Source organism: Saccostrea echinata, unplaced genomic scaffold (genome assembly GCF_033153115.1).
Source record: "Saccostrea echinata isolate AGI-Se365-2 ecotype Australia unplaced genomic scaffold, CSIRO_AGI_Sech_v1 ptg000043l, whole genome shotgun sequence".
NCBI classification, from domain to species: Eukaryota; Metazoa; Mollusca; class Bivalvia; order Ostreida; family Ostreidae; genus Saccostrea; species Saccostrea echinata.
This window is the reverse complement of record NW_026889792.1, coordinates 2,592,125-2,612,079: the sequence shown is the minus strand read 5'-3', so window position 1 is coordinate 2,612,079 and position 19,955 is coordinate 2,592,125. Positions and strand designations below refer to the sequence as shown.

The window sequence follows — 19,955 nt, the reverse complement described above, 5'->3', positions numbered from 1 at the left end:
AAGGTATAGCAAAAATGTGTTGATTTACCTTTATAGCATTACCAGTTACAACAACATGTGTTTGTGAAACACTGATGCCCCCTTATGGCAACTTACAGCAAAGGTTTAACTTTCTCAAATGCAAATCAAATATGTTGGTACCCAAAGTAAGGACTTGTCTCGAAGAATATACCTGTGAAATATGAAAGCCCTAGCAGCAACCATTGAGTAGATATGGAAAAGGTTAAAGTTTTTCAAAAGTGAGTCAAACATCAAGGTCATGGTCAAAATTAATGGTGCCCACGGAAAGGCCTTCTCACAAGAAATACACATGTAAAATATGAAAGCCCTAGCACCAACCATTCAAAAGTTAATGCCAAGGTTCAAGGTAGGTCAAACTCAAAGGCCAAATGTCAAAGTTGTTGGTATCCAAAGTAAGGTCTTGTCACAGGGATTACTTACTGTATACAGGGTTATTTTCGCCCCGTTTTATTTTCGCCCTTTCACACTTGCAAACAATTTTGCCCTGTTTTAAATTCGCCCACTCATAGTTTTGTTGAAGAAATTATACTGTATTCTTTGAATTCGCCCCGTTTTAAATTCGCCCAAATGAGGGTAGGGCGAAAGGGGCGAAAATAAAACGGGGACGAAAATTTTCTTGTATATGGTATGTGAAGTGTGAAAGCCCTAGCACCAACTGTTCAAACGAAATGGCCAAGTTAAAGTTTACCAAAAGTAGGTCAAACTCCAAGGTCAAAGGTCTTAGTATCCAAAGGAAGGCCTTGTCACAAGGATTATATATTTGAAGCATGAAAGCCCTAGCACCAACTGTTCAAAAGTTATGGCCAAGGTTATTTTTTTTTCCCAAAAGAAGGTCAAACTCCAAGGTCAAAGGGTCAAAGTTCTTGGTATCCAAAGGAAGGGCTTGTCACAAGGATTACATATTTGAAGTATGAAAGCCCTAGCACCAACTTTTCAAAAGTTATAGCCAAAGTTAATGTTGGGTAAAATGTTGCAGAATTGGGTCAAACTCCAAGGTCAAATATGATGGTACCCAGAGAAAGGTCTTGTGAAAGGAATACACTTGTGAAATATGAAAGCCATAGCTCCAACCAATCAAAAGCTGTGGGCAAGGTTAAAGTTTTTGCTGACAGACAGATAGACAGGGAAAAAACTATATGCCCCCGAATCTTTGATTATGGGGGCATAAAAAGATGAAAAAATATAATTAAGTGAGAGGTTAATTGACTTAAGGAAAATTTTAAAAATCCCAATCAATATATTATGTCAGTTTTTATTTGCATGATTTTATTGTCCAAGGGTGCTTGAAAGTGCTTAAAAAATAATCTTGCTTGGCTGTACCAACTGTGTCACAGTGATTAGAGCGTCTCCTCTAGAGTCGTGGAGTAAGGAGCTGATCCTTACGTCGTGGTTTCGAATCTACTGCGGGACGTGGAGACTGGTCCTTTAGATGAGACTGTATAAAACTGAGGTCCCGTGTCACAGTAGGTATTGGCACGAAAAAGATCCCTCACTGCTCAATGGCCCTGAGTGCTGAGTATAGGTAAAAAATTTGCAGCCCTCCACCAGCAAGTGGTGGCATCTACATATGAGTGAAAAATTCTCGAGAGGGACGTTAAACAAAACATAAACAATTTTTACCAAGTACAGTAACAGTCCAAATTCTAGTATATTTCCGACATCTCCAACCTTAGATAGCTTTAAGGTTTCCCTCTAACTTCAAGACTGACTAACTACAGTTGATCTTGAGTATCTCAAACATTGATATCTTTACCATGGATATGTCAAAGTGAGTTGGAAGTCCCAACCACTTTTCCTCTAACCCTAATATCTGGTATCCTCCAATATTTAAAAAAAAAATTCTTGGCCCCATTCAGTTCAAGATTACAAGGTTACTATACTTGATGATTGAAAACCACTTTCTAGATTCACATAAACTCTACGCAGGTTTTTTTATGTTTATACATTGCAGATCCAAGAAGTCTGATTTTAATTTGTGATCAAGCAATGTACTTCCTATGGACCACACTAATAACACATTTACATGTACTATGTGATCATTTGAACCCCAAGATTTCCCCTCTGGTATCTTCTGCAAGACATACGTGGGAAGGTAAAAGAAACTGTTAGAATACTTTAGTATATTTGCTTCTCTTTTTTCTGTAGCAGTCATATCTCTGAATGATAGTTTCTCCAGTACAAGAACCTTTGACAAACTAGATGAGATTTCTCCTGTAGACATAATAGAAAGGAGACAACTGAACATGTAACAGAACATTCAAATTTTCACATCAGCATGTTTGTATATCCCTGCTTGTCAAGTTTCTCCAGACCTACATTAGCTTAAAGACTCCATTTACAATAACAAACATCTCTGTACATTAAATAAAAATTTATTAAACCAGATCTCTTTGAAAGTAACCGGTAACATCTCTGTAGCACAAGTGTAACATTTTAGATCTTCATATATGAGGCTTTTGTGTTTTTTGCATCAGTACACATGCTGAATAAAATGAATTTTAATTTCACACATGTCAATAATGATCTGACTATCACAAATCAGAAAACAAAAATGCTATGAAAGAAAAAAATAATTCCTGAATGCAAATAACATTTGATTTTCTGTGAGGCAGGTATAAAGAGACTGGTTTCCTACTGAGATTTACCACAAAATAAAAAAACAATTTACACATACATGTACACTAGGCTACATACTAGGTAATCAATGCCACTGAAAGAGTCTGTGGGATTTCTAGAAACATGCTATCAAATGGAATGAAAATAAGGTTACACCAAAAAAAAATGCATATTTTGTCTGTATCATATGATTGGTCAATGTTTAGAAGATGACCTAGATAGGCATATTGCACATGATTAGCAAAAATCATAGAGATCAAACAGAACACTAAATATGCATTTTATAGAATGTAATGAGGACTTATTTATATAAGATTTTGTGACATGATTTTTTGATACAGTAGATCTTTCAGGGCATAGCTTTACTCGTGTTCAAACATAAATATTCATCCATGTAGGGTAAAAATACAAAAAAAATTAATGAAAAACCACTATGAGGTTTAAATGAGGAAAAGCACTTCTACTGTAAAGGCAGATAAGCAAGGGGCAAAAAAAAGAGTAGAAAATACCATACATGTACTAAAATGTTGGATTAAAAAGAATTTAAATGAAACACTTTAAGACAATTCACTAGAGCTTAATGCATGCATTTTCAATTCAAGTATGCAATACCTGAATTCTTAGTATATTGAATTTTATAGCATTTTATTCTTTGAAGAAAAAAAACTTATGCATTAAATTTTATATTTATCAAATTATAAATAAAATAACCATGCAAGAATTAAACTTAAGTCATAAAGCAGACTGTTGCACTCAATTCAATTCACCAAGTAAAGTGTAATGCTTTTAAGACTCTGTAAGGCACTTCATTTCTTACCATAGATAACATTTTAGGGAGAGGGACATCAGGTGAAAATTCAAAATAGCAAAAGTACACAACACAACCAGAAGTCTCTGATGAGACTGTAGCTCTACTGGTCTGTTTGTATAACAAAAGAAAAGTAGCACTTGGATTTGAAACATTGCAACATGCAACAATGAATAGAATTATGTATCTTAATGTAGTCTACTTCTGTGCCAAGTTATATTGAAATCAAATGAAAACTGTAGGAGGAGTAGCGTTGTGAAAGTATTTCACGGAAATTTCTATTTTTAGTAACCATGACAACACCATTCACCCAAATAAAAAAAACAGAAATACATATTATGTATCGTAGTGTATTCTAACTGTGTGCCAAATTAGATTGAAATCAGACCAAAATTGTAGGAGTAACATTTAATGGGAATTTCACAAAAATTTCTATTTTAAGTAACCATGGCAACACTGTTCATCGAATTCAAAAACCAATGCAATTAATTATGTATCTTAGTATAGTCTTCTTGTATGCCTAATTATATTAGAAGCAGACTAAAACTGTAGCAGGAATAGTGTTTTAATGGAATTTCACAGAAATTTATATTTTTAGTAACCATGGCAACACCGTCCATTGAATTCAAGAACCAATGCACTAAATTATGTATCTTAGTGTAGTCTACTTGTGTGCCAAGTTATATTGAAATCGGACCAAAACTGTAGGAGGAGTAGCGTTTTAAAGGAATTTCACAGAAATTTCTATTTTTAGTAACCATGGCAACACCGTCCATCGAAATCAAAAACTGATGCACTAAATTATGTATCTTAGTGTAGTCTACTTGTGTGCCAAGTTATACTGAAATCGGACCAAAACTGTAGGAGGAGTAGCGTTTTAAAGGAATTTCACAGAAATTTCTATTTTTAGTAACCATGGCAACACCGTCCATCAAAATCAAAAATTGATGCACTAAATTATGTATCTTAGTGTAGTCTACTTGTGTGCCAAGTTATATTGAAATCGGACCAAAACTGTAGGAGGAGTAGCGTTTTAAAGGAATTTCACAGAAATTTCTATTTTTAGTAACCATGGCAACACCGTCCATCAAAATCAAAAACTGATGCACTAAATTATGTATCTTAGTGTAGTCTACTTGTGTGCCAAGTTATACTGAAATTGGACCAAAACTGTAGGAGGAGTAGCATTTTAAAGGAATTTTAAAGAAATTCCTATTTTTAGTAACCATGGCAACACCGTCCATCAAAATCAAAAATTGATGCACTAAATTATGTATCTTAGTGTAGTCTACTTGTGTGCCAAGTTATATTGAAATCGGACCAAAACTGTAGGAGGAGTAGCGTTTTAAAGGAATTTCACAGAAATTTCTATTTTTAGTAACCACAGCAACACCGTCCATCAAAATCAAAAACCGATGCACTAAATTATGTATCTTAGTGTAGTCTACTTGTGTGCCAAGTTATATTGAAATCGGACCAAAACTGTAGGAGGAGTAGCGTTTTGAAAAATTGTTTACAGACAGACGGACAGACAGACAGACAGACAGACAGACAGACAGACAGACAGACAGACGGACGGACGACGGACACCTTACTATCGCATAAGCTCTTCTGGTCTCTGACCAGTAGAGCTAAAAACAGTTACTTAACATTAAAGCAGTAATCCTTTTTAACGTGAGATGCCACAGATAACTCTGGACGATCAGAATTTGTAACATATTCAATTGGAAATGTATGCTTGAGTACCAAATTCATTTGTATGTGTTATCTTAGTACACCCCAATTAATTTCAAATGTCTCCCTTTTCAAATAGATATAACACTGGAATAAATTAACTTAAATGTACATCTCCTCCAATTATCCATAGCACTCAGTGAAATGCATGACAAAAAAATAGCCCGAGTAAAACAATACATTCTCTTATCCTGAGTAGTGTATATATACAATGCACTCCTTCTTGAATGTTACAATATACTTGAATGAAAATATAATTTTTAAATGATTAATAAACAAATATTAAATCAAAATCAATTATAATGAAAGGAAAGTCCTTATATATACAGATTTCCCTGTAAAGAGCCCATTAATGCTGACAGATCAATGACGGATACTCGTACCCTGTTCTTTTATGTTTTACATTGCATGGATCTGAGACTTCTATGTAAATATATTACGTGGAATATCTGCTGCCATTTCATCTAATGAAATTAACCTTGTATATACTTAAATATAAATTATACATATATATACATATGTATGTCCTATGACTATACAACCTGCTACATATGCTGGTTATGACAAATTGAGATGTTCAAAATGAAATCATAATATCAATGGAGCAACAATAACAAAAAAATCGGGCAGCCATTCTGACAACTTTCTGTATTTAATGGCAGTGTCTGATCTGGCAATATAAACCACACATAAATATACAGAGCTCTCATATACAACACTCTTCATGATAAATATCAATAAACATTTCAAGATTTAACAATTCTCATGACCACTGACTAAATGTGTGAGCAGAAATGGAGTTGGCTGTTCTATTTACAAAACCTGATGGCCAAGTGGTTACTTTGGCAAGAAAAAAAAATCTTTAAAAACTGGCATTACAAATGAGCACAAGATGTTTTACCAGCAGTGAAATAAAATGAAGCACTAGACTAGATAATTTATCACATCTCTTGTTCAAGTTAAAAAAAAAAACACCTACACATCTGAACATACTGAAAAATCTTTTCTTAGCCAGTTCACTTCACTAAAATCACATTTTATCCATCTATTTTAACCAAAAAATATCTCCTGCATCACATCCAATCAAATCATTTATCAAATCTAATACACCTTCTGAGAATTAAATTTTGAGTGTGTGCGATTGAGCCAGTGTGTACCCTTGCCTCCATTATAACTGCCTGGTTTGACTGAGGTATTCTGGTCTGGTTGGTACCTGCCTTTGGCCTGAGATGGTCTGTTAGATTTGACATCCATACTTGACTTATCAGAGCTGGGTTTCGAGTTCTCAATGGTTGACTTTAAACCACCAGTGTTGGACTTGGTAGTCTCATTATCATTATTAGACCTGGGAGTGGACTTGGTAGAGTTGGAGAGGGGGGCCTTGCTAGAGGTATCAGTCTTTGCGTTTTTAGATGAGGAGGAGTTTGCTGTGTTTGGAGACATAGGTTTGGGCTCACACACTTTCTCTCCCTCCTTAACAATGCTGTTGACTTGGTCCATAAATTGCTGTCTGACTTCATTCACATGGTCTGGGGAGACTCTCACTCCATTAACTTGCTCTTCATGCTATCAAAATTAAACAATTCTCTAAATAACAATACACAGTACCATATGTGAAATTTACAAACCTTCTGCCATAAAAGATTATTTCAATTATATTTCTTATCATCAAAATATCCTAAGGAAATTCTTTGCACCTTAAGTTGGTCTGTGATTACCTGTGCCTGTTTTCTGTTGTTTTTGTTTTGGGGACGGAAACGATTATGGGTGTTCTGGAATTGTTGGTTGTTGTAAAAGTTGTTCTGGAACTTGGAATAATAGTTGGCATTATGAATACCCTTGGTAAACTTGGCTTGAGACACATTCATATTAGTTCTTGTAGTCACAATATTAACCTGAAATAAAAGACAATACATTAAAATGCAAAACTTTGCCTAGGTGATATTCAAGCCTGGCACAATTGCAAAGACATTGTAGTAATTCATTTTTTTTTCAGGGGGCTCCACTTCTAATAGTTCCACTTGTAATAGCTTTATAAAAATTGCACAATGCATTTCAGAAGAACTTTGTTAAAAACCAGTAATTTTACATCCATTTCCTAGCAGACACTATTGTACCTGTTGGTTGTGTCTCTCTGTCTCTTGTCTCAACAGTTCTTCAATATTTATAGAGTGTGCCATATTTTCTAAGTTGCCATCTTTGGTAGTTGCCAATGTACAAAAAGAGCCCCTGCTTTCTCCAAACCTGCATACAAATACAGATCAGTATTTATTCATCAGTACAAAAATAGATCTTTATCTCAGAGACTAATTATTACAGTGTATTATAACCATGTTGAACAATATATTTACTTCGAGTTACTGTCAGTTCATTCCAAAGCCAGAACGCCCCATGCATGAGCGCCTCCATTTTTATGGATGCCCAAATGGCTGTATTAGTGCAAAATTCATGAGCATCTAATACATTTCACAAGCGTCCCATATACACATCTCAAGTACTTTCATGTTCTTTTGGACCCATCTGCCACTGACTTATGTTCATATGTTTTTCTTTGTTTACTTAACATTTTGTGTTTAATATACATGTATAAAGTAAATATGCTATATATATGTATAAATATAAATATGAAATACATAATAAATAACACCACTTGAACTAGAAATATGTCCATAGGACATGAATGCCCCGCCGAGGGTATATTAGTAATGCAACATTTTAACACAAATTGAGAAAAGTGAGGTCAAGGTCAAATGAAAGGTAAAGGTCAAAAAACATTGATGCAGTTGAATAGCTCTCATCGGTATGTATCAGCATATGAAGTTTGACACTAATTTAAGAAAAGTGAGGTCAAGGTTAGAGGAAAGGTCAAGGTCAAAAAATGATGATGCAGTTGAAAAGGTTACATCAGTATGTATAAGCATATGAAGTTTGATGAAAATATTATGAATGGTTTCTTTAAAAATGAGCTAAACACTAATTTAAGAAAAGTGAGGTCAAGGTCAAAGAAAAGGTCAAGGTCGAAATATATTGATGCAGTTGAATAGCTCTTATCGGTATGTATCACCATATGAAGTTTGACACTAATTTAAGAAAAGTGAGGTCAAGGTCAGAGGAAAGGTCAAGGTCAAAAAATGTTGATGCAGTTGAAAAGGTTACATCAGTATGTATCAGGATATGAAGTTTTTTTAAAAATATCTTGAATGGTTTCATTAAAACTGAGCTTAACACTAATTTAAGGAAAGTGAGGTCAAGGTCAAAAGAAAGGTCAAGGTCAAAAAAATGTTGATGCAATTGAATAGCATACATCAGTATGTATCAACATATGAAGTTTGATTACACTATCTTGAATGGTATCTTTAAAACTGAGCTAAACACCAATTTAAGAAAAGTGAGGTCAAGGTCAAAAGTAAGGTCAAGGTCAAAAAATGTTGATGCAGTTGAATAGCTTACATCAGTATGTATCAACATATGAAGTTTGATTACACTTTCTTGAATGGTATCTTTAAAACTGAGCTAAACACTAATTTAAGAAAAGTGAGGTCAAGGTCAAAAGAAAGGTCAAGGTCAAAAAATGTTGATGCAGTTGAATAGCTTACGTCAGAAGGTATCAACATATGAAGTTTCATTACACTATCTTGAATGGTATCTTTAAAACTGAGCTAAACACTAATTTAAGAAAAGTGAGGTCAAGGTCAAAGGAAAGGTCAAGGTCAAAAAATGTTGATGCAGTTGCATAGCCCTCATCAATATCTATCAGCATATGAAGTTTGATAAAAATATCTTGGATAGTTTCTTTGAAACTGAGCTTTGAACAGAGCTAAACGCAAAGTGTGACGGAAGGACAGACGGAAGGACGGAAGGACAGAAGGACGGAAGACGGACATGACAAACACTATATGCCCCGGCCATATTCATGGCGGGGCATAATAAAATAATTTTGTTTTACAACAGATATAATACTTTTTTGCATACCCGGTAAATTATTCTCATATGTGAATAAATGTTTTGTTCATTTCAATACAAAAAAAAGATTTTATAACCAATTAAACATATCATGATACATATCGTATCTCGGCTCAAATATCAAGATATGTATTGATATACAAAGAGTTGTTTCATCCCAGCCCTAATTGACAACAGAAGGAATGAATTCCAGGGGTGTGCAATTAGCATCACCTGGGGCTACCATTTTTCGGGGTCGGGCTAGTAGTTTTCAGCACGGAGGTAGCCCCTTGGGCTAGTAAAAATTGAAGCTACCAATGTAATACATGAAAACCACTATCGGTATTTTCACTCATTTGTTGCTTTTAAATTCCAAACCAATGAAAAATTTCCAGGCAGCATGCTTCAATTGTTCGTAAATCCATAATCTTTTCCATTTTGCAGTACTACCTCACTTATTTACTTCCAAAAACGATCGTTTTTTTTTTTCATAAGATAATTCATTTAAATTCATTTTTATTTTCTATCAAAATTATTGATTTATACATAATTCAATTTTACTAATGAGAATTAAACATTAATTTTAAAAAGAATGTCATTAAAACCCTGACTTTTTCAACGATAATTTTTTTTTTCAATATTAGTTGCTACTCTCCCCCCCCCCCCCCCCCCTTTGGGCTAAATAACTTTTTAACTCTTTACTTGGGGCTAGTACCTTTATTGCTGCTACTAGCCTGTGGGCTAGTGCTTATTTTTTTTTAATTGCACACCCCCTGAATTCTTTTGTTAAACCAGTCTTTACAGTGTTTTTTTTTCAGTTCTTTGGGACTGGGGGCTGGGTTACTCAGAATTGGGAATTTCAGCGTCAATTAGGCTAAATTGGGAACCTCCCAGCTCCCAGAAAACCCAGTCACTTAAAAAACATTGTCAAAAAGCTTTGTTTTTGTCTTTGTATTACTTTAACAAACAATTGTTATAACAAGTCAAGTCTTTTCTTGGTATGAATTATCTAATTACTTGCATTAAGAACATTAGTGGTTTGAATTATCTAATTATGAAGAAATCCAACATGGCTGAACAGCAAAACCTGCTAGACTGGTACCCTGACATTGGTTAATGGGCGCTTGCGCCCTGAAAAACCAACGACAGGTAACCACTGCCATTTTATCGCGTCACAGGAAACAGCAATGATGATAAAAATCTATATTTAAACTAGCGTAAATCCATAATGCTGTTGTAAACAAAACTTCTTTCTGCACTCCACACTACCGTTAACAAAGAAAGGAGACGGATTTTAACCATCTAAAACCGTTACGAAGTGCTGCCTTAAAAATCACTGGCAAGCGATATCATAGGCTTTATCAAAATAACTCAAATCTATGATTTTCCCATTCACCCATTGATTCAACTACGACACAAGATGATCTTTACCTTTATTTATGTTTTTAAGTTTACAGGGAATGATAGCGTTTAATTCGCCTCTCCAACTCCATAAATCACTGTATATTTATGTGTTTATGCGTCAGGATCACAATGTTAACACTATTGGAACATTCTCGAGTTCATTGTGACATTTGTAAACTATATACTCAGTCAATACAGTCACTGTCATGTTATTTAAATATTTTCCCCATGTTTTTCATTGTTTTATTCTTCAATTTAGATACGCTACGTTTTGTTATCTCTGTTATTTAGATCACTTGATCCACCTAACATTCTTCTCAGCAAGCATGGATGCTATTTATTTTTAGAATGCGCAATTGCTTTGTGCGACAAAGCAGTGAGATTTTCCACTGTCATGGCGGCGGTGGTTACCTGTCCTTGTAATTCCTAGCGGCAGCGACTGGAATCAAGGGCAGAGAACCAGTGCTACAAAACCTGCTTGAACTTCACAGAAAAACATGCAATAAGCAAACTGAATTGATCATGTTGATTACATATTTTGTAAGTTTTTCTTTGGGAAAACTTCCACTACATTTGGGGAAAATACAGGTATATTTTCAATTGGGACTGGGGCCGAATTTCGGCCCCAAATCGGCCCTAAAATAATCACTGCTTTAGGACAACATCATTTTAATGAATAGATCAGGTCTGCAAGTAACAATTAAAACCTTAGGGACCATATGGGCCCCCAACTTCACAACTTTTACTACCCTTATATTAATATTATCAGTAATATAACAATAGCCTAAGAGTAATATTTTGAGGTCCAAGAATTTCTGTCCACTTAGTAAAAAATTATCAATCTTTTTTTTTTATCAATCTCCGAGAAGACATGTACTTTGCTGTCCACAGCCTTCCATTTTTCTTTCAACATTACTTGCATGGTATTCTGAATCAGCATTTAATGCATTTTTCTTCACTCTGAGAACTCTCACAGTAATAATATTGATGCGATTCAGGGTCTAGAAAACGTTTCAGAGGTATGAAATAATGAAAACGAAAGTGGCTTTAATAGTCAGGTTCTGGAAAAGTTGCAATAAAATTTGAAGTTGCCACGTGGGCGATAACATAATCAAGAATTGGCCGCCCTCAGACAAAATTCTCACATTTGCATGTGGGCGATTGGTTATTTATTCGCAACCCTGAAGAAAATCCTATCTAAGTGTCCTAAATGTGAAGAAATAAGAAAATATGCTAATGTGTGTTCCAGTCATGATATAATTATAACAGTCCTTCAAGTAGACATTCCAGGAATAAACTTAAGAACTTTTAGTTTAACATGTTTAAGTACATCTTTATTTTGAAAGTTCATTTCTCTTTCTTTGTTCTCATAGTACTAGGAGTAGGACACTAAAATTTAATTAGAGATGAGTACTTCCACTATTGAAAATAAGTCCAAATTCGTTACATTTCCATCAAACAACCGTTTAGAAAAAGTAAGTTACAAGAATTATATTATTCAATTATTAAATTTTCTGATGAAATATACCTGCAGCACACATCTTTTGGGTCAACCCACAGAGTCAATTCGGAAGGAAGTCGGAGGTCATGATACTGTAGTCCTGAGTTTCTAGCTGCTTCTTCCAAAACTGGATCAATTGGTTCTGCTGAATTTATTCTAATACATCTGTATCCTTGTCCTTTAGCTGGATGATCTTGATACCAATGATTTGTGAATTTTTCGTTCAAAATGGCGGACAAAGAATCAGAAAATTCTACAACCTTCTCCTTTGAAACGCTACCGCTTAGGCGTATCAATCGAGTAATAAACAAAACTGCTGCACCAATTTCTTCTCTCATATTTACTGTCTTTCAGGTGGTCCTCGTTCACTGAATTCATGGGCATCTAACGAAATTGCCCTTGTTTTTCTCGTTCTTGTTCAATCGTGTCGTCAAGTTGAGTCACTGCCTCGTTTTCGGTCAAAATATTTGTCTACGAAATGTCCAATAAAATTGCTTGCGGATTTTCCCGTACTTTTGTCAGCTGATTTCGGAAATTTGACTTTTACCAAAGGTTTTCATGGTTATTGGTATTTAAGTAAAGTAATTGTCATGGCAAAAAAAGAATTAAATAATATATCAAGGAAACACTCAATGAAAACTGGTAAATAAACCCGAATTATTCATTACTTTCTATATAAGGTTATAGCTGTTATAAAGTGCGATAGGAATTTCTTTGTAATTTTTCAGATTGATGGAATGGATTAGTGCACAAGATACTTTATCAAATAAGTAAAAAAAAAACACCAACAGGGGGTCTATACTGCAATTATGCAATAGCCTTTGGGGGGGGTGGGGGGTTCGTGTCCTTAAGCATGTTTTAAAAGCACTGAGCAGCTGAGAGTGCTTCTGTCGAACCTTCCTGACCGCCTACATTGTGGAAATTTTTAGTTTTATTTGTTTATTAGTTTCTATAAGGATTTCTGCACGATGCCACTGTCAAGGAACAATTTTTAATATATATGGAGGTCCCTAGCGAAATAAAAACCTGGTTGAACAGTTGAAATATCCAAATTAAAAAGCAAGCAGAAACATTACATAATTTGAAATTATTCGGTAGGTGGGGGAGGGGGGCTTAGATTCATCAGTTCATGTAACAGTAGAGCAATGCATAAGTAGGTGGGATGTGGTGGGGGTAACGAAGGCGTTCAGACTATCCCAGAACACTGAAAACCTAAGTCAGACACTATATGACCCCTAAAAACCTTCCAGATGAGAATGCAATAAGTAGGTCATGACACTTATTAAAAGTCAATTAAATTGACGACTCGGAAAAAAAATCACACTGACTAACTGATACGTACGAAAGCCTATTAGGATCAAACTACGGTAAAAAAAAAATTTAAAAGGCGTTATAACGCCGAAAAAAGGCGTAATAACGCCTTTTGAAAAGGTGTTATAACGCAGAAAAAGGCGTAATAACGCAAATAAAGGCGTAATTACGCCTTTCCAAAAGGCGTTATAACGCGAAAAAAGGCGTAAATACGCCTTTCCAAAAGGCGTTATTATGCCTTTTGAAGAGCCATTATTATGTCTTTGACAGGCCCGTGATTTTGAAGGGGGGGGGGGCCTCCCATGAAATTGACAAGCAAACAAAAAAAAACCCAGAAACACCCCCCCCCCCCAAAAAAAAATAAATTGCCTTAAGGGGAATCTTTTTCTAACTTTTCGGTAAAACTTTTTTAAATGCAATGACTTGCCCGAGTTTAACCATACTGCAACAAAATGTTAAGGGACCAAGCAATCAATAAATGATTTTTTATATTTAAACTATAACAAGACTACTCTCCCAAAAAGTGGGGTGGGGGAAACCCCCCCCCCCCCCCCACAACCGGCCTGTTTGTTTGAAAAGGAGTTATATCCAAAAATGGAAAGGCGTTATTTTAAAATAATAAATATATAAAAGATTGAACCAAAGCCACCTTTATTTATGCAATATTTAGATTATAGCTTTAATATTAAAAATTATATTATAAATTATAGTATTTTCTATATTCCTGCACATCTCGCAGACAGCTGTTTGCATGCGTATTAAGAGAAGTCAACACTCTACTTTTGAAAATCCAGGATATAGGCAGAGCCAGCTTTGGGCTTTGCTAGCCATGTATTAAAAATTCATGTCAAATTTGAAATATTTTTCTCTCCTCTTGGAAAAAAAACAGGCAAACTATTTGCATAGGTATAATGAGCAATTAGCCTTCAACCAAATTTCTGAAATCCATGCACCTTGGTAGAGGTGTCTGGCATCAGAGAAGGACTAAGTTTGTTTAACACTGAAAATATTTTACACATTTAAAAATCTTTTTCCTGGAAATCTAAATATAATCAGCCCCCAGGGTGGGCTAAGTAAGTCATATATTGAAACATAAGAAGCGTAATAACGCCTTTTGGAAAGGCGTAATAACGCCTTTTTAAAAGGCGTAATAACGCCTTTAAAAAGGCGTAATAACGCTTTTTTAAAAGGCGTAATAACGCCTTTCCAAAGGCGTAATTACGCCTTTATTTGCGTTATTACGCCTTTTTCCGCGTTATAACGCTTTTTCTAAAGGCGTTATTACGCCTTTTTTCGCGTTATAACGCCTTTTGAAAAGGCGTTATAACGCCTTTTAAATTTGTTTTTACCATAGTTTTATCACCGGGGACAATAAGTGTAAAAAAACTTTCCGGCAACAATGAAACATAAAAATGCTAACGATGGAATAGCACTTTATTATAACTTAGGTCGGTAGGGTGAATTCTGGAAATCCAAAATTACACCCGAACAATCCGAAGCCTAGGACTTCACTGATTAACAATGATGCATGTAACATATAAATAATAAAGTATAACAATGACAATTAGCACAATTCTGAACATGAGTGACAGATGGTTTAGATAGAATAACTCATGACATGTTGAGTAAATTGATTAAATTGGCGCGTTTTGAGTAACATAGTAATTAGCATAATTAAAGTTTTTCGTGATATTTAAAGTAATTACAGATAATTAAAAGTATATTTCAAAGTCAGGTAAAACATGTCACTAAAATTGTTTTTAATCAAAATTTACACTGTGATAATTCCCTCTCGCTTCGAAAAATGAGACGTCCTCGTCTCAGGAATCACCGGGGACTGGCATGTGGAACACTAGGTTGTTGGTACCAGTAACGCTTGGTTGGTGTTGGTAGCGGGAGGAAAGGGTGTTGTTTGTCGACACGTCTAGTTGAGTCGTATGGTCTTCGTTCGTTTGGTCTGTTCTGTAACTTTGAAATTTGTTTATGAAGAGTGGATGTTACGGTCTGAAGATTGTCACATTTCCGTATTAGTTCACTAATTTTTGTCTTTAAGGTCTTATTTTTATTCTGTAATGCAGTTAGTTGGATGGTATGGCCTGTTGATTTAAATAAATTACGAATATCTTCGGAACTTAGGTCTTGGAATGGTAAAGATTTCACTAACTGCAATCTGTCGTAATAGTCCTTTATTCTTTTTGAATCCCTGCGCCTTTTGCTTACGGACTTAGTCTGCAGATAAAGTACACTCTTCCTTTGCGTCTCCGCAACAGCAACACTCTTCGGACTTTTTTTGGAAGCAGTCCGAGAAATACACATACCTGCAGTAGAATCGCATTTTGACGACTTTTTGTCAGGCGATCCTACAGACGGGTTTCCCGGGTTTGTCTTCAAGCAGGCCCGTCCTGACCCCTTGGCTTGATCCTTTTTGATCGTTGAATGATCGATGGACGCCATTGGAAATGTATTCCTTTGGGAGGAACGGTAAGGTGTGGTTGCAGAAGAGAAACATACTTTCGCATGGTGACCAAGTTTTCCGCACACGAAACACTCGGAACGTGTAGCTTGACACGTGAAAAGGTGGCCGTGGAAGAAAGTTTTCCCGCACCTATAGCACCGTGGACTGGATCCCGGTGTCGAGAAAATTCGTGCTGGTCCTGGTGTGATCCAAGGACGCGAAAGACAATGGCGCTGGAAAGATGTTGGGGAGGAGCGGTAAAATCCTTTTCTCCAGGTTTGCATGGTGTGGTTGAGGTTATAGTTGTTGACCGTCTTGGGGAAACTCGCTTAGTTGCTGGTACTCAGGATCAAACTGCTACAAAATATATGCAGCAGTCCCGGGTGTTATACCCTTAGGATTTCTCCACCAAATTATCACCGGGGACAATAAGTGTAAAAAAACTTTCCGGCAACAATGAAACATAAAAATGCTAACGATGGAATAGCACTTTATTATAACTTAGGTCGGTAGGGTGAATTCTGGAAATCCAAAATTACACCCGAACAATCCGAAGCCTAGGACTTCACTGATTAACAATGATGCATGTAACATATAAATAATAAAGTATAACAATGACAATTAGCACAATTCTGAACATGAGTGACAGATGGTTTAGATAGAATAACTCATGACATGTTGAGTAAATTGATTAAATTGGCGCGTTTTGAGTAACATAGTAATTAGCATAATTAAAGTTTTTCGTGATATTTAAAGTAATTACAGATAATTAAAAGTATATTTCAAAGTCAGGTAAAACATGTCACTAAAATTGTTTTTAATCAAAATTTACACTGTGATAGTTTGATCCTAATAGGCTTTCGTAGATACGTACGTTAATTACATAAAAACTAATTATGACTAGGCTATGGTGAGCTATTTGACCAGTTTTATTGTCATTTCAACAAATTTGATACCCACTGGGACTTCATCTTTTCAGATGAAAATGACTTTCATAAGTTTTATCGATCTTTTTAGACACAAGGTCAAATATGTGTTCAGAACCTGGTAGACATGATAAAAGGATAGTCAAAAATGTTTGACCACTGGAGCAAAGGGAAATGATTGAAGTCTCGTCAAGTGACTAACTTAGATTTTTTTTCAGTTATTTATTTTTTTTCAGCTCACCTCGACATATACATGCATGTAGTTGGGGGAGGGGGAGCTTATGCTGTACCCTCTGCGACGGCGTTCCAGGTTAAAGTTGTTGGAGCAGTTTTCTCTTTCTCAGTAATGCAATGCCCTATATTGATCAGATTTGCATGGATGATGCATCTTGTATGATTCAATGCCAGCCAGATTTCAGATGCTGCATTTTCCCCAATATCTTCCATAAAGATGACAAGGCTAAAGGTTTTGCAGCAGGTAAAATTTTTTGAAGCTGGTTAAAGTTTTAGGAGCAGGCCTCATTCCCTATCCAAACTTGCATGGATGGTGCATCTAGGAATACACACTATCAGACTTGCTTCGGATGCTGAATCTGACCTACATTTTATGAATGACTGAACAGGTTATATTCTGGAGCAGGTCTCATTCCCAAGAAACTACAGTATATGCCCTATCGGTACCAAATCTACATGGCTGATACATCTTGGGTTGCATTATCAGCTTGCTTTAGATGCTAGATATGACCTACATTTTCCAGTTGAATGAACAGATAAGTATTTGGAATTTATCTATTTCAAAGTAACTAATGGCCGACCTGATACAAACTTGCATAGAAGGATTTACTCTACCGAACCTAGCTGCTTCAAATGCTGGATTTGACTTTTATGATCCATACACAAGTTACTGTAAGTCCTACCCAGCCCAAATTTGTATGCAAAATGGGGTGCAAATTACCATATGTAACATTTTTCTCAGCTTTCGCGAGAGCGAGGGGATATTAAATCTCTTTCGTACCTGTCTGTCACAAAAACTTTAACCTTGGTCATAACTTTTGACTGAGAAGAGACAAGACTTTCATATTTTATTCGTGCATTATCTGTGACAAGATCTTTTCAAATATACTATGATTTTTGACCCCTTGAAGTTTGACCTACTTTCAAAAATTTTAACATTACTTTAATTTGGTCATAACTTTTGAATGAGAAAAGATAGGGCTTTTATATTACACATGTATATTACTTGTAACAAGACCTTTTTAAAAATCTATGACTTTTGACCCGATGACCTTGACCTTTAAGTGTGACCTACTTTTCAAAAATTGTTATCTTTCATTATAATTTTTTATTGAGAAAAGATAGGGCTTTCATATTTGACATGTGTATTACCTGTGACAAGACATTTCCGAGTATGCTATGATTTTTACCTTTTAACCTTGACCTTCATGTTTGACCTGATTTTCATGAGAATTTTAACTTTGGTGATTACTTTGGAATGACATAGGGTAGGGCGTTCATATTTGACAAGTGCATTACCTGTGGCAAAATGTTTCCAAATGTGCTATGATATTTGACCTCGTGACGTTGACCTTAAGTTTGACCTAATTTTCAAACATTTTATCAGTGTTACTAACTTTTGAAGGAGTGAAAATACATGTAGGGCATTCATATTTGGCACGTGCATTACCTGTGACAAGCATTATGATTTTTAACCCCATGATGTTGACCTTAAAGTTTGACATAATTTTCAAAAATTTTAACATTGATGATAACTTTTGATTGAGAGTAGATGTGGCATTTATATTTGACATATGCATTACCTGTTTCAAGACCTTTCCGATTTTGTATACTCTGTTTGTTTGTTTTTTTTTCCGACCTCGTGACCCTGACCTCAAAGTTTAACTTTTTTCATATTAATTTTACATTTGTAAAAACTTTTGAATGAGAGAAGATAGGACTTACATATTTCTACATGTACATTACCTATGACAAAACCTTTCAGAAAAGTATATCATTTTTTACTTCATGACCTTGACCTAGAAGTTTGACCTACTTGTGAAAAATTTTAACCTTGACCATAACCTATATGCTCCATGAGAGACAGGGCTTTCATACTTTTTCACGTGTGCATTACTTGTGACAAGACCTTTTGGATTGTATATATTATGATGTTTGACTTCATGTTTCATGTTTGATTTTGAGAAGCTATATAATCTTTGCCATAACTGTTATTAAATCAATAATTTATGTCTTTTTTGCATGAAAACAAGACACACAAGCAAGACAGTTACAATATGCCATAAATAATGACATCTATCCACTACAAGACACCGAAAGTGGGGGACTACAATTCTTTGAATTTGCTTGTTTTCCTTTAGACTTGGTCTTTCCTACAAGGGCGCTTCTCGATCTTCTAAAGATACTCGCGGTACAGTACATCTTTAAAATTCTTAATCCGCGATGTATGTATACTCTGCGCAGACTGTATACATACCGTCCAGAAAAGATAAGGCAAATCTTTATGAGTTTATACTGCTAAATACCCCCAGTTGTTAAACTGAGTACTTTATCCATGCGTTGTATGCCCATAAAGGCGCAGAATTAAATTGTTCGAATAAATTTCATACTAAATGTATCCGTCCTCTCACTGTAAAATTCTAACCATGTTGTTCTTCCCAATCATCATAACCCTGTACCGGGTGACCCCCATGCAGCTAAATAGCTTATGGGTAAATACTAAGTATATTGTCATGTATTACACATACTCGTATTCACTTGGATCGAGTGCCTTCATTTTTTTTTCTCCAGTATAAAATTTCCAAACATCTTTAAGTTTAAGTTCACTTTCACAAGATACATTTATTCATATTTTTTATATAAATGCCAGGGAGTTTCATAATAAAAATAAATCAGCAATTTTTAACTCGTTAATTTCAATGGACAAATTATGAAATTAAAAAAAACAAATGATTGATTTGAAATTACAAATAAGTTAACTAATTTGACAAAATATATATTAATCTCAAATCAAGGCGCCAATTCGCAAATTTTTAAAAGGTGTGTGATGATAACTGTCAAAATTTAGCTCATTCTCGGGAAGACCCGTAACTTGGTCTGTCTTTTACGTTAGAATATTTCCAAAACCGAACTAGAAATATGCAATTTTTGAGTTGCTAATTTGTAATTTTGATTACGCAGTGAAAACTCAAATTAATTGTAATTTGGAATATTAACTAGTAA

At 35.1% G+C, this 19,955-nt stretch overlaps 1 protein-coding gene across 1 annotated transcript; it reads right to left on the bottom strand.

The window, feature by feature from the left end:
* Positions 1 to 2,377: 2,377 nt before the first annotated feature.
* LOC133201355 (maternal B9.15 protein-like) lies at positions 2,378 to 12,484 on the bottom strand. Its single transcript, XM_061337168.1, has 4 exons — positions 12,054 to 12,484; positions 7,297 to 7,423; positions 6,898 to 7,074; positions 2,378 to 6,745 (listed from the first exon to the last, which is right to left on the bottom strand). The coding sequence occupies exons 1-4, from the start codon at positions 12,362 to 12,364 to the stop codon at positions 6,281 to 6,283; spliced, it is 1,080 nt and encodes a 359-aa protein (XP_061193152.1). The 5' UTR covers positions 12,365 to 12,484; the 3' UTR covers positions 2,378 to 6,280.
* Positions 12,485 to 19,955: the final 7,471 nt, after the last annotated feature.